The 15,771-nt window shown below is 43.3% G+C and overlaps 1 protein-coding gene across 1 annotated transcript in view; it reads right to left on the bottom strand.

The window, feature by feature from the left end:
- Positions 1-15,771, bottom strand: part of LOC144933712 (troponin I, slow skeletal muscle-like) — a 76,627-nt gene that overhangs the window by 33,094 nt on the left and 27,762 nt on the right. The window contains exon 2 of the mRNA XM_078858778.1: positions 6,942-6,980. Coding sequence (XP_078714904.1) covers positions 6,942-6,980 — 39 coding nt within the window. The remainder of the gene's footprint in view (positions 1-6,941; positions 6,981-15,771) is intronic.

Genomic DNA, 15,771 nt, shown 5'->3' on the forward strand with positions numbered 1-15,771 from the left:
TCACGCCATCTGACCCAAAAATAAATGATACACCAATCATGTTAGTTTGATGCCTGGCCATGGTCAACATAAGTGGCGAGTGTTATATCTGAAACGGTCCTGGGCTCCTCTATGAACCCCTCACTGACCAATATGGTGAAGTATGGTCAAGCAACCTCTAAGACCAACCACACATGGAGAGGTCTTCTCCAGCAGTGGATGGAAAAGGGCTTTAGATTATTTTATTTGTATATTTGTGAATTTTTTGGTCTCATACTTTAGTTGTTTATATCACAAACTATATGTGTGGTGCCTACAAATACCTTAATATTTTAAGAGTAAAAACTCGATTCGAAGCTTTCGTGACTGCAGGAATTACTCTTTGGTTCTTTCGGTAAAGTCACGTAGAAAGAAAATGAATGTGTTGTATTGCATTATATTTCTAAGTTTACTATGTTTGTTTTCTCATTCATTCTTACCTGATGATGGTTGATTGTGTTGCAATCGAAACGTCGTATTCCATAATTATTTAATTTATTTTCTACGTGACTTTACTGAAAGAACCAACGAGTATTTTAAGAGTACTGTATATGAAAAAATATATATTTGATATTACAGTCACATTGGAATTTTAATCTCTTCCTTAGGCTACCTCACAGTTCTTCAGTACAAACCTAAAATATCACACCTCACCAAAAATCACATTTTCTGTCGATATTATTTGTCAACAAGTGATCAATTGAATTTACAAAAAAGACAAGGACTGATTTCTAAGACTAATGGCGCAAAGTATAGCTTTGTATTTTCTTAAAATGCGGCATGCATGGCGGTATGAAGACATAATTCTACTACGTCTATGAATGACCAAGTGCTTTGAACGTATCAGCTGGCGCAATGGCGAAGGAGCTGTGAACCCATGCATGTGTGACCTCTTTTACCGCGTTAGCTTCTCGGGCAGATATCTCTAGATGTTACTTTTGAAATTGGTAGATATAAAATAAGTGAGTTCTACTCCGAAAAAAATATTATTCTGCTTTGACATTAAGCAGAAGTATGCCCATGGCTAATTTGGATTACTGGGTATCCAGTGGAGCATGGTGAAGGATGCCTTGCTGTTTGGACCTAGGCAGCAGTGATAACCACACACTGCGGTGACTACGTGCTATGTTCATATAGGGCTCGCTTTTATAACACAGCTAAGAAACTGAGATTACCCATTAGCAAGCATTATCTCAACAAACCAAATTTTAAACGCGATTTCAATAAGAGGCTCGACAATCCAAACTTAAGTGATGTCTTCTAGAAGGACAGATAAATGTCGACATATTGGAAAAATATGGTCTGCACATGCCATAATACAAATGACTGCAAGTAATCAAAGATGCTAACAAAGGTTACATTTGTTATTCGAGCCAAGCGTGGTCACATACATGCTATGTTTCACAGATAGGTATCGTCTGCCACCAGTAGCGCTCAGTGTGGCTCCGTCGATTCATATTGGCCGTGTGATGCTGTAATGACGCATGAGCAGCAAGCCATGCCAAATTGTATATCCAGGAACAGAATGGAACAGCTATTATCCATAATCAACTTATCCATAAATCATGCGTTTCAAAGGGGTCAGGAAATCTGTCATTTATCCTGCTATGCGTGGACCTCTGGGGGTATGCAGATCGGGTGGTTGGAAGCACGGGATCAGAAGACAAAGCACAACATTTCCATAAAATTATCACACGATGCGTCGGATCAACGAAATTAAATGCAGAGGCTTTTAAATTCTGCACCGCATATCAAGCAATATGAATATTTCAAAGTAAGTGTTTAATTGCCTCGTTTTCAAGCAGATGAATATCCTGTAAAACACCACTTCTATCAGACTCTTTGCCCTAACAAAAAATATATATATAAAATGTCAAGGGTTTAACCAATCCTACGATTTGGGAAGGCTGCAGAGTGAAGACATATGCCTTAATGCCGAAGCACTGAAAAACCACCGTGCACCTTATCCACAGCCATACACTTTGCTACTGTGGCCACCAGAATAGGAGTGGCGGGCTATGTGGCGTTGTGCCGGTGTGAGAGATGCGAGGCCGCCAAGCCATCGCTCCCGATCGGCGTGATTGAAATAGCAATAACGGGGATGCAGTGCCACTTCCGTCGAGAGAGATATCGAGTTGTGTTGCCCACTCTTGGAGCCAGGGAGGAGGAAGGCTGCTCCATTTGAGCTCCATGTCACGGTTGAAAATTGCGCCTGCTCCCCCATTTAAGGGTTAAGCTTATTGTTGACAGTCCGCTGTAACTATAATTCATCGTGATGTTGATGCATCTGCTGCCATTGTTGCTGGTTGTCGATGGATCCGCTCTCTCTTCACAAAGCCGGATGAGTAGCCATCAAAAAAGGTCAAAGTGGTTTCCAGCTGAGCCGGGAGCAATGGTCATCTCATATTTATGGTGAAAAGTGAAATATTCAACATCCCCATTGCAATTCGCCCAAACTGTCTTTTTTCTGCCGTGTGGATTGGGGCGCCATGGTGGCGAGTTGTTAACTACCTTGCCTGGTATACAAGAGGTCGTAGGTTTGATCCTGACCATGACGTCTGTATATTTGGAGTTTGGATGTCTCTCTCTCCTTGCGGTCGCGTGGATTTTTCTCCGCGTTCTCCAGTTTTACCCTCCACATTAATAAACACGCATCTAGAGTATATGGCTAATTTAAATTTACACGCGATAAGCCACTTAGTTGAGCTATCATCTGTGGCCAGGTCGCTTCTGAAACAGAGCTAAAGAGGTTAGTGCGCGTTACCTGGGAAAATAAAAAAATAGTTGATATCATGGGACCTCCTTTGCTAGTACCAAAATATGAGAATAGGTTTTCCCCTTTTTTTCTGGCAACAAAACAGGTGTTAAGATGTCAAAACACCAAACTGAAACCTTTTACAAGGAATCATGTCTGCATTAACCACAATGCTTGTGTTCAGAATGCAAAGAAAAAACATACTCTGATATTATATGCTTTGTCTTTGAAACGGATTGGTCCACACCAGAGACAGCTTTCTTTGGAGCCTAGTCTCAGAACGGCGTTAGACCATTAACCACATAACTTGATTCCTTGTAAAAGGTTTCAGTTTGGTGTTCTAACATCTTAACACCTGTATGTTGCCAGAAATAAGTTTATAGTTTCTGCCTTTTTAAATCCTCTATATTAAGTTCGCTTGCTTGCTTGCTTGCGTGCTTGCTTGCTTGCTTGCGTGTTTGCTTGCTTGCTTACGATCGTGCAAATCTTTCGGTCGTTTTTTAACCCACTTCCCGTGATCCAATCGAGCTGACATTTTCCACACAGACTCGTTGTGCGAGACAATTAATGTTCGTGAAAACAAATTCCCAAAATTTTACACTTTTTAGGCAAAAAAAATTATTTTAAATATATTCAAATAGAACTCATTCATGGCTTTGGCTGAACGTCACAGTGTAAGAGCCCAGAGCGTAACCCCTCCACAGGCCGTGGCGGAGTAGCGCAGTTGGTAGCGCCCTCGCTTCCCATGCCAAAGGTCGCGGGATCGATCCCCGCGTCCTCCACAGGCGAATATATTTTTAAATCCTTTATATTAAGTTCGCTTGCTTGCTTAGGACCGTACAATCTTTCGCTCGTTTTTTAACCCACTTCCCGTGATCCAATCGAGCTAACATTTTCCACACAGACTCGTTGTGTGTGACAATTAATTTTCGTGAAAAATAAAATTCCAAAATTTTACATTGTTTAGGGAAAACAAATTAAATATTTAATTACCAATTGCTTAATGGTGGCAGACAATCATCTGACCCATAGGTGGCAGCCATCTCAAGCCAGAGGACGAGAGGACTCTAGCCGCCACGCATATAAAGGATATATAGTGAAAAACGTTGTTTTTACGGGTTTACTTGTTAAATTTCTAACCCCAAGACCCGGGGGTAGATCTAGGGTGGTGCCAGGCTGGGTTTGTAAAGCGACCGTACTTTTGCACGAGAGATCGGTGGGGGGGGGAACAAAACTCGGTGAGAACGTGTTTATGCTTTCAACCGATCCGACACCTGCCCCACGCCCCACATGCGCTCATTCGGACCCCAGCAGCCCCCCCCCCACTACCACCAGCACTCAGCCCACAGTTGCGGAATCGTGGGAAGAGCGACCCATGAAATGCACCATCTTTCTTGAAATATGTTTCATGTTTATTAACATGTATGCCACGTAAGTAATCGCCGTATAATGCCTTGACGATCCCATTGTAATTTTCCAGGCACCACTTCTTCGCCCTTGGAACAGTTTGAAGCCAAAGCGAACTGTACACATCTTACGAAAACATATGAATAGGTTGAACCCTTTCTGACAATACAACAGGCGTTAAAATGTTAAAACACCAAATAGAAACATTTATCAAGGAATCAAGTTCGCATTAACCACATGTACTTGTGGTGAACATGCAACCACACGTGCTCTGATAATTATCATTGCATTATAATCTAAGCATTGTCTTTGAAACTGATTGGCCTACACCAGAGACAGCCTTCTTTAGGTCCAAGAAGGGTAAAACCTATTCTTATTTTTTCATACTTTGATACTGGCAAAAAGGTCCCATTTTGTACCCACCTTCACAGTCATTGTGAGCATCGTGCGGCCATTTTTTGGCACTTGCCCTTGATGTCATTGTTACCGATTTCGTTTTGCTTAATGGAGAGACCATTTATTTATTCTTTAAGGAGTCCAGAACGTAAAAAGTGTTAAGGTGCCAGATCATGGCGGTAGGGTGGTTGAAGGAGCGTAGTTTTTGGGATGGCCTCTGCTTGTCTACAGGCTGTTTTCTATTTCGGTAATGAGATGAAGAGATTAACATGCATGGCACCCGCTGGAGAACACAATGCAGAGCATCCAATATTTGCGATTACGGTCTTTACCGCTAAATGCCGGATGCCACGCGTCTCCTTCAACTTGCAACACACAACGAAACACTGTGCAGCAGTTCAGGCATGTAACATTTCACACCTCCGTAATTCATTCGTCACAATTTGGATTTATAATTTGATTCAACGATTGATTTTCTTTTACTTACCCATGCGTAGCATTTATAGGAGAAGAAGAAGAAATGGCAAGTATCATGAGCATAAGGATTAATTTTAACACCCAATCCGAACCCTATCTTCTTTCCAAATGATTGGTAGTCGTGCGCTAGTACATTAAGCCAACAAAAAAATCAGCACATTACTCAATTACGCTGTGGTATTAAAGAGACAAAATATATAATAAGTGATGTCTTGGGCAATGGCCCTTCTTCATAGCACATAGAGAGGCCAGCATACCAGTGGTTCTCAACCTTTGTTGGCGACTCTATCCACCTTGCTGAATTAGGTTTCAACCGAGCAACCCCCCTTGCCTGACCCAACACGGTTCTAATAAATACATGTATGAATAATGAACGTCAATATTTTAACCCAATTGTCCATTCTGTGAGGTATCATCACCAGCTAAGTAACTGCAAGTGAATAAAAAACTAATATATCTGCATGCGTGACGTAATTTGTTCTCGCTCGCTGGTTACTCTTGGAAACCGATTGTTTATGATCAATGAGCTTCGAAAGGTCTTTTATATCGTCCTAGGTTACCACATGGATTCAAATTATGTCGTAGTTCTTTTATATTGGCATATTCGTACATGATTATTCACCAATGACTATCATGTATGATGTAATTTTGCACATTTATAAATCACCTCACGTACTCCCTGGGACATTGCCACGTTACCCCCAGGGGTCCTCGTACCTCCGGTTGAAAACCACACTGCAGTCAACAATTAGAGTGGACACTGCACTTTTGAGCATGTGGCCTGATGAGAATAAACATTTTCTCGTATGTTTTCTTCTTTCAGGTCACCTCCTATGCCGGTTTAACATATTGTCTTTACTCGGATAGCTTTTTTGGTACCATTCCCCAGTGAGTGCTCATTGGCGAGATACCTTCCGCCCCTCTCACCCATACGCATCATTACAACGGCGTCCAGCACATTTCTGCCGCGCGAATTGGATCCATTATCCTCATCATGGGGCCCGTTGACCAATTCAAACGCTGGTTGTTATTACCAGCTATGGCGGACATGAATCCTGCCCTCAGTCACTGTTAAGCACCTTCTTCATTGAGAAGTGGATCTCTGTTGTGTCTGTTGCGGTCTATTAATACAATCCGTCTTTTGGCTCGGGCATGCGCGACGTTTAAGGGCCGGTGGCGACATAGGGAATTGCTTATCCTCTTCCTAGACAATGCTGGGAGAGAGTGATGTTTATTTCGGTTTCTGTGTACGCGTAAATGTCTTTTCGTCAAAATTCTTCCATCGCACATGAAGGAGTTCCTACCGTTTCTCAGAGATGTTTACGCTTGAGGGGAAATTAGGGAACGATATCCACATTTAAATGTGCCAACGCCACATCAAGGGTGGCCAGAAAATATCCGGTCAGCTCGTGGAATCAATAATTTGTATGAAGTCATCCACCCCAGTTTAGCAACTCATGCTCAATCATTTCACCAACATGAAAATTGCACCCATTTCCTAGATATATTAAGAGTGAAACCCAATGGTTCAGCCTAACAATCGAGTTTGTATTCATATACACTGACAGTGTTTTGCCATTTTATACCCCCTTTCAAAGAGAACAAAATATATAGTTTAGGTAATTTTCATAATTAACGTTCAATCTTCTATGCAGTTAAATATTATTAATGTGCACAGTATTTACAGAGTGCAAATTCCGTGTAATTGGTGTAACACGTATTAATTCGTATTTTGATGATGCACAATGTAAATAAAAAGATAAATGGGCATGGAAAAAGCAATTTCATTATTTGGCTGCACATTTAGGTAAGAAGCCAATTGATATACACTGTGAACAAGAAAATGAAAAGCAATACACGATTCATCTCAGCGTCACTCAAAACATACCTTAAGTTGCACCTTGCGTGACGCCGACAGCTTTGGTTTCTGTTGCACAAAATACAGAATGGTTAATACCAAGTATATATATATTTTTCATTATTAAATTGACAAACATAATTACAATACCAAGCATGCACCATTACATTCCCCACGTTTTCGCACAGATGCGGTGAATCATTTGCAAGTGGGATACCAAGCTGTAACATGCATCAGTTTCAGTTTCATTTATTAGGTATAGCCCTGTGAGCCATACGGCTCTTGACTCGGGTGCAACCGCAACAAACAAAAACATGAACAAAGAACATCTGAAAGTGACGATGCGCAACAGAAACATCCAGGAAAAACCAGCAAGATCTTCCAGAAAAAAGCACCGTATATGGAAGCTGCGTGCAAAAATCCCAGTGGAATGCAAGTCGAACAATAACAACCATAAGATAATTTAGATTAAAGTTATCAGGCTAACTCTGTACTACAACAAACAAACATGGCTCAACCATACATTTTCGAAATCACCTAAATAAAGCTATTAAAGCAATGTAACAGTGATCATAGGAACTGTGATTCAAATTTAACAATAAACGATATACATTACATGTACGACCCATCTTTGCAGCCATAGCTGGCAGCATGAGTCACTCCATAACTGCAGGAGTATCAGCAGGAGTATCAACATTTTTCAATGCACCTTTAAAGATCAGCGCACTATAATCAAAACTCAAGGTCATCCTTTGCAGCGGACTTCCGGAGAGATGCATTTGATTTCAGGCCACTCTGTATAGCAGTGGCAGCGGGGGGTGCACAGCTCCTCACGAGCAGTTTAGAGTGCAGATCTCACAGGTAATGATCCAAGTTGCAGTTTATTGGCGATAGCATTCCAGACCCTGGGGGCATCAACAGCAAAGGACCTTCCTCCAGTATTTGTACGGCAATAAGGAATGTGAAGCTGGTAAATGAGCAAGGACCTTATGTCAGCAGGTAGTCTACTGATTGTTTTGTAAGTACATCGTGAATAAATAAGATCTGATGCACAAGCCATCGATCATTAGGAGATGTTAAGTTTGACCTAATGTAGAGAACGCAGTGGTGGGTCCTATATGGGCAGTTCAATGCAAATCTTAAGGCCGAGTGATAATTTGGGTCAAGCTTCTTCAGTACAGTACTGAGGGCTGATTAATATATGATGTCACAGTAATCAAATAGAGGAAGTATGGTAGCTTTTATCAATTCCAAACGGAACATAGGGGGAAGCAATGTTTGTGTCGATACAGAAAACCAATTTTTTATTTTACCAATATAATCAATGTGATTTTCAAAATTCAGTTTTGAATCAAAGATGACCCCAATATACTTATAGATCTTGACTTGCTCTATTTGATAATTATTTAAGGAATGTAATTGGGGAAAAATAACTTTCTGCTTTAGTCCTGGTAAGAAGCATAACACCTTGGTTTTGGAGGTATTCAGGACTAGTTTAAGAGCAACCAGATGATGTAGTTTGTTGAAATCACCCTGGAGCTTAGCAATCACGTCATTCGGAGAGCGGCTAGCAGTAATCAGTATCTTGTCATCTGAAAACAGATTTACCCTGGAATGATCCAGGTTAGTGCCCAAGTCTTTGACATGAAGAGAGAACAAGAGGGTGCCAAGGATGGAACCCCGTGGAACTCCTTTTGTTATCTTAACACTGTTTGACCTCCAACCATCTATTAATACAGTTTGGGTGCGAGAAGAGAGGTGATCTTATAATCATTCCACTGCGTGTTTGGAGAAACGGAGACAACTAAGTTTACTAAGCAGGTGTTGTGGTCGACTGTATCAAAGGCTTTGGACAAGTCAAGAAAAAGACTGGCGCAGTACTGCTTATTTTCAAGGCTACTGTAAATGTGATTTAGAGAGTATAATGCAGCAGATGTGGTGCTGTATTTTTTTCGGAACCCAGATTGGTTTCGATGTAAGAGATTATTGTTCGGACAGGAAACTGCTAATTTGGTCGTTCAATAACTTTTTCAAAAATTTTCATCAACGGGAACAAAATTGACATAGGTCGGTAGTTATTTGGATAATCTTTAGGGCCCCCTTTGTGAAGTGGATGAACATAGGAATGTTTCCATTCTAGAGGTCCCGATGCGTCTTTGATGGACAGGTTGAAAATATGGGATATAGGTTTGTATATTAGGGGACCTACAGTTAGCAGAGCAAAGACAGGAATACTTTCCGCTCCGGTAGAGGAGGACCTTTTGAGGTAGGACAGTTGTTTCAGAACATTAATTTCGTGGATAGGCTTGAAACTAAATTCGTTTAATGTTTGGACAGGGGTGTAGGAAATTACATGAGCAGGGGTGACTCCCAATACATTATCAAAAAAATGAAGGTTAAAATTGTCGACTATTTTTTGGGGCTCTGAAAAATAGTCCCTATTTCGGTTAAGCGCAATGGGAAGATTATCTGTGTTAGGTGCCTTTTGACTTTTTTCCGGAAGATCTTGGCATTGCCATGTGATTCCAGGAGAGTGGGGGAAAAGTAAGCATTTTTGCATGCCGTATTTTTTACATATATATTCCTTAAAATCCTGTCCTCTAGCCAGTCATTGATCAAATTACTTTTCTGAGCACATGCCCAAGCCTTGTCCCTAGTTTTCATGAGCTTAGTAATCAAAGGATAAACCATGGTGGGAGGTTGCCTTCAATTTTAAATCTAACTAACGGAGCATGTTTGTCAAGAATTTGGAGAAATGGGTACCTGAAGGTCTCCCAAGCCGTAGTCAGGTTGGGGATATCAATATGCAATCATAACCGAACTTTTAAGTAGGTTTTGTCGCTGTAAAAATTGATTGCCTAGATTCCTTCCTTTTTGTGCAGATGAGAATGCCGTAGATGGATGGTCATAGTGAAACGTCACTCTGTGTTGTTTTTGTTTTAGTGCACGTGGTCGCATCAGGCTGCCTTGGGTCTGGTCGCAATTTGAGAAGTGGGCATCGAACAGTGCCCTCAAAAAATGCCAAGGTAACTTTTATTTTTTTAACTCCGTTACATAATTCGCTAGCTATGCAGCTCATAAAAAAACTGTGCATTTGATCAAGCTTGAGTGTTCAACGAGCAATAGCAGGTGCTCATTGTGCTATGTTTTTAGTAAGATTGAGTGTTTTTTGCAAAAATGATCCTCTTTGTCCATGAATTCTGCATTGGCAAAGGGGACTGCAAATGTCCAGCTCATTCCGTTGTCTTTGGATCCTGAGGATTCACACGTTAAGTAAAAAACACACCCTAGCAGCGCACCGCGTGACGCTTGCAAAAACCAACAGAAGACTCCACCTGTGTTCAGGCAACATCACTGAGACATCCACCACATGGCTCTTACATACGTTCATGTTCGACGTGATGTGGGTGCTGAAAAGTTCCTAAAACAGCTTCCGGTCTCCACGTTGGGTGTAAAACCTACCACGTACTCTGTGTAATAATCCGTACAGCTTGCATAGCTACGGCCCTTGATACAAAATATCAGTGTGTGTGTGCATATATATGTTTAATATCGGAGGCCTGTTTGCCCAACCTCCATGGAGATAATGTCGATGGAAAATATGACTTGTGCACAAGCTATAGCCATTTATACCAGGACTGAAAGAGAAATGACAGAGACAGTAAAGATGGCAGGACGCTGAAATATTGATTGGAGGGGGTTTGTTAAGTTATTGGGAGCTGTATAACAATACATCGATGTATTGATTGATACAAATGCTTAATCTCACGATACATACATATAATGCCTGTAGAAGAATCGATGAGTTTCGCTGTTTGTGTTGTAATGGGATCCCAGGACTCCTGCTCTCACACTAATGAATCCGAGAATGATCTCACTGTAAATAAAAACTAAATTTTTCATTGAATTGTGACCCTGAATCGTGACGATTCATCGAATAGTCAGGGTTTGTGGGTAAATCATTAAGCCTCTAGAGGAGAAGTTGGATACTGGATATTAAGAGGGGGGGAGGTGGGGGGCTAGACTTTGGGAGGCTAAATTAGGGTCTGGAGACCTCAACGATTTGAAGTGAGAAGACTGTGAGGCTCAATGGGGTAGTCTCGACAGGAGGAGTCTGGAGGCCTAATGTGGAAGGATTAAGAGGACTGAGTGGAACGTCTGAAGGTCGGGTGAAGAGGCTCCGTGGGCGAGGCAGAGCCGCGGGGAGGGCGTGGGGAAAATTCGCCGAGTGCCCGGCTCTTTAACCGTACAGCCCGTGGCTCCGCGACAGCCGGGAGTCAACGAATGTCCGTGCGTGCACAGGCGCAGTGCACAGTGCACTTCACTCGTGTCCAACGGCGAATTAGGGCCATCCGATGCAGTATTTATCCCATCATTGTTCCCGGTTGCATCATTGCAGCGCCTTTATTCGCGACCGGCAGCAGGAGGGTCCTGACACAAGTTACAGCGGGCTTTTGTATTCTTTTCAGCATAATGACTGCACATCATCATGCAGCCGCACATAATTTTGTTTGAGCACAAAAAAGAGGATATCACTCTATGCATTTGTGACAGTGCACGGACAGTGATGCGAGTTTAATGGAATGAAAGCAGCAATTAGATCGCATTTAGACATTTCTGCACTCGAAAAATGTTCGACCCCGTTCCAGTGTGCGCCTCCGCTGCCTCGACAGTGAACTCACACAGAGTGGGCCAACACCTCAGAGCAGGGGCACAGCTTCCACCAATCTCAACTGGGTGGGTATGGCAAGATCGGACCGTGGGAGTTACCCTCCTTCCTCACGCTCTCACTTTAAACGGAAATAGCCACCACGGATGTTTTTAATCGCGTACACAATAATACGTAGGCTAGATATATATAAATTAAGTCGCACCGTGTATTTGTGTTTAGAGGAAGACAGTCTCACAGTGACGGTATTAATAAAACAAATTAAGGTAGCAATGCTATTCACAAGTAATCGTGCGTCTTGCTTTCATGCAGGTTCTCCCCATCGCTCAAATTGCGACCCTGAATCGTGACAATTCATCGTGCAACTTCATTCTGCTTTATTAACAAGATTCCAAAGAACACAGGATGAGATGTTACTATCCTTTGTGCAAGCACTTCCAAGAGTTCATGAACAGTGAGCCTGGTGAAATTTGGGGAGCGCATCGTCAGTAGTGAACCTTTGGTTCCTAGGGTGTTTCGGCCTTTCATACTATACACCCTCCCCAAAGGCGGCCAGCGACAGGGTGATCAATCCTACGCTTGCGTCCCATTCCCAATTAGTCATAGGAGTTGCCTTGTTGTTGATAGCCAACATCCCATGGGACTATGCATGGCAGGGGTGTCCTCCCTGAGTCAAGCATTGTTGACTGCATACCTCCTGGCCCTCTCACTTTGGGGCCCAGCTGGGGTCTTTCCTCTTCATCCAGAGCCACTGACTGCTGCCTTCTGCCGCCTCTGATACAGCTCTGATTGCCGAACGCTGGCTCTGGCCCTTAATTCCCAGGTCTCTAAGCAGTCTGGTTGTAGATGTTGCCACAAAACCTCTGCAGCCCACCTCCACTGGTCAGACTTCTGTGTTCCAGCCATGATGCCGTGCTTCGGCAGCTAGATCGGCATAGCGCAGATGTTTTCGCTCATAAGCCTCATCTACTGAGTCCTCCCAGGGTACTGTGAGCTCAATGATGAAGACCTTCTTGAGCGAACGGGACCAGAGCACCATGTCAGGTCTTAGGGTGGTGGTTGCGATCACCAGAGGAATCACAAGTTGCCGGCCAATGTCAGCTAGCATTTTCCAGTCGCGGGCCAAGCGCAGCTGGTCTCGCTCTATTGGTGTAGAGCCGCTCTTCGGTGGTTTAGCCCCTTCGCGGACAAAGGTCGTCCGTAACTTGATGATTGTGAAGCCCTCAGATCCCCTGGCGAGGACCATGCACACTGAAGGCCGCATCTCCGTTGAGCCCCTGCCTCAGAGTTGTCCTCGATCCTGAGCCCTCACTGTCTTTTCACAAAGTCTTAGCTCCTGTGCAGGCCTTCCCATACCCATCTGTGCAACATCTCCCACATTCGCCAATGCCTCACGCCAGCTGCCACCGAGACCATCACAATCCGTGACTTAATCGCATCTTGGCTCGTCTACTGTGGATCTCTAACTCCCTGGTCTCCTGCAGAGGCAGATAGAGAAGCTTCGGTAGCTGACAACACCACTGACGATTATCTGAACTAGTCCTGGGCCTCAACTCGGTCCGCTCAGCCCTCAAATTTGTGAGTACCTGGTCTGGTGTGTTAAAACATCACCACTGAGGAGACAAAGGCGGTCGGGCGTGGTGCTGGCCACCCACCGCCTCTTCTTGCGTGCCGGCCTTCAGAGGTGCTCGCTAACAGCACTTGCCCCAACAGTCTGTTAAAGGTACACTGGGGATCTTTGTCTTGGGGGGGGGGGAGGTCATGAAATGTCATGGTTTCCTCAAATCCCTCACCTCCAAACTCCAGATGCAATATTCAAAATGCCGCTGCTGCCAGACGTTTCACTCATACCCCTAAACAAGAGCACGTCACCTGAATATTCCAACTGGCTCGCAATCCACTCTTGTATCAACTGAACTATAGCTGTCACTGTCTTCAAGGTTTTCTATGGACTTGCCTCGCCTACCTCGTATTGCTCTACACCCCCTCACACGATCTCTGTTCCAGCAACCTAGGCCTTTCTGTCAATTTCTTGAGTCAGCCGTCGCTCAGTGGGAGGTTGCTGCTTCTCCTCTGCTGCCATCAGGGTCCAGAGACATCCAATCTGTTGACTCCCGGGCGCTGCTCAAGTCTAGGCTCGAGATATCCCTCCTAGCTTCTGCCTTCGACTGGCTCTGCTCTTAAAAATAAAGTGTCTCTTCCTCCCCATGTACGCAACGTATGTTGAACTTCTTTCGCACCGTACGTAGCCAACTGCGCTAATCGGAGGTGCGGGGGAAAGGCAGCAAACTAAACACAAAAAGCAGTTATGAAGGGAATTAGTTTCCAATCTGGATTTAAAAGTGCACAGCTCCAGTGGCTTCCATGTCACACCGTTCTGTGTCTCTATCTTTTTGCATCTTTATAATAGTTAATTGAAAGCAAATTGCAATTTACAAGTAGAAACATGGTTAGGATGTTCTGCAGATAGAATGACAAATACTGATAATTGTAGCAGAATAATTAGCTATGCAAATGGTCAACACCGTGCATATGTAAAAGCACCAATGCATTTGCTTTGAATATTAGTGCTGGAACATAACGTACTGGGGGGTACACATCGGAGTTTAAAAATATATACAATCAATTAGCCCAGATCGTATACAAATCTGATACTAACAAAGCCGATCTGAGCTACACTTCTACAGAATCAATGATACTCAGTCAATCCAATCTGGTGACTAATAATAGACGTAGAGACGAAAAATATAATTACTTCTATGTAATTCAACAATACGACCATTTAAACATAAGCAGACTAATTAAAGAGCTAACGTTGACGTTGAGGGTTGCAATGCGTTTCACCCACTATTCCAGTTGCAAACAATCCCAGGTAGCAAATAACGCGGCCCAATCGCACTTTGTGCGGATGCTGTGGACTGGTGCAGCTCGCCGCTACAAACGACCCGCCCCTGCACATGCAGCACATCTTGCTGGATTATGGGTCAGATATTCTTAGGTTTTTTCGGTAAAGTCACGTAGGTAAAACATCAAAATTAATGAAAATAAAATAAAACAAAAATCACGACGTTTCGGAGGCAACACAAGTCTCCGTCATCAGGTGGGACCGTCACAGCCGAATTAGCTGCATCAAGTGAGGCAATGATTCAAGAAGTAATCCCTTATAAGCAAGTTGAAGGGGGGAGGAGAAGGGGGGGGAGCTCATCAGAATGTGGTAGCCAATGAAAAAACAATGGACTACGGCTTGGACGAGGTTGCTGCTGTACACGCCGACACAATGGACAGAGAGGGGGGAGGGGAGGTCTGATACACATGATAGACAAAAGAACGAAAATGCCCATGTTTATACCAATGCTGGCTGAACAATGAAGAGAGCACTGCCAAAAAATAACTGGGGATGTTAACACTCGGTAAAGTAAAGTAAAATAGTGCCTGTCAAATAAGATGGTACAAAAAAGTGTAATTAAGTCTTTTTTGCGTGGTTGATAACATCTTTCCAATGATTACTAAGTTTGTACCCATCATCACGGTTGAAATTATGTCTGTGTTTGTATATTTGTATGGCTTCGTGTACAAACCTTTGATGGTAGCCGGGAGGTTTGCAGAGAACCTTGGTCTCGGAAAAGACAATTTCATGAGAGCCCACCGAGTTGTAGCAATGATCGGCAACGGCAGAAGAATCAGTTCTGCCGTGTTTCAGATCTGACTTGTGCTCGCGGACACGATCAGAAACATGACGTTTCGTTTCTCCAATGTAGCAATCACCACAAATGCAACTCAATTTGTAGACTCCAGGATACTGTAAGTCAGGAACGACATCCTTCACAGATGGAATCAGATCACGGATTTTATGTACTGTACTGAATCGAACTTGGATCTTATGTTTGTTTAGAATTTTGGAGATCTTTTTGGTCACGCCTGCTATGTATGGTAACGTGATGGTTTTGGTCGGAGTTTCAAGTGGCTGTTTCTGTGTGGTGGGAGAGACAGCTTGGCGGATAGTACGGTCAGAGTATCCGTTCATCCTGAGGGCCCGATGTACATGTCTTAATTCACCGGTCAGGTGGTGTTTGTCAGAAATGCCATGGGCTCTGTGGTATAGCGTTTTGATGAGAGAATTCTTTTGAGATGGGTGGTGGTGGGAATCCGGTTTCAAGTAGGAATCTGTGTGGGTGGCTTTCCTGTAGACAG

The sequence above is a fragment of the Lampetra fluviatilis genome, chromosome 8 (genome assembly GCF_964198595.1).
Source record: "Lampetra fluviatilis chromosome 8, kcLamFluv1.1, whole genome shotgun sequence".
Lineage (NCBI taxonomy): Eukaryota > Metazoa > Chordata > Hyperoartia > Petromyzontiformes > Petromyzontidae > Lampetra > Lampetra fluviatilis.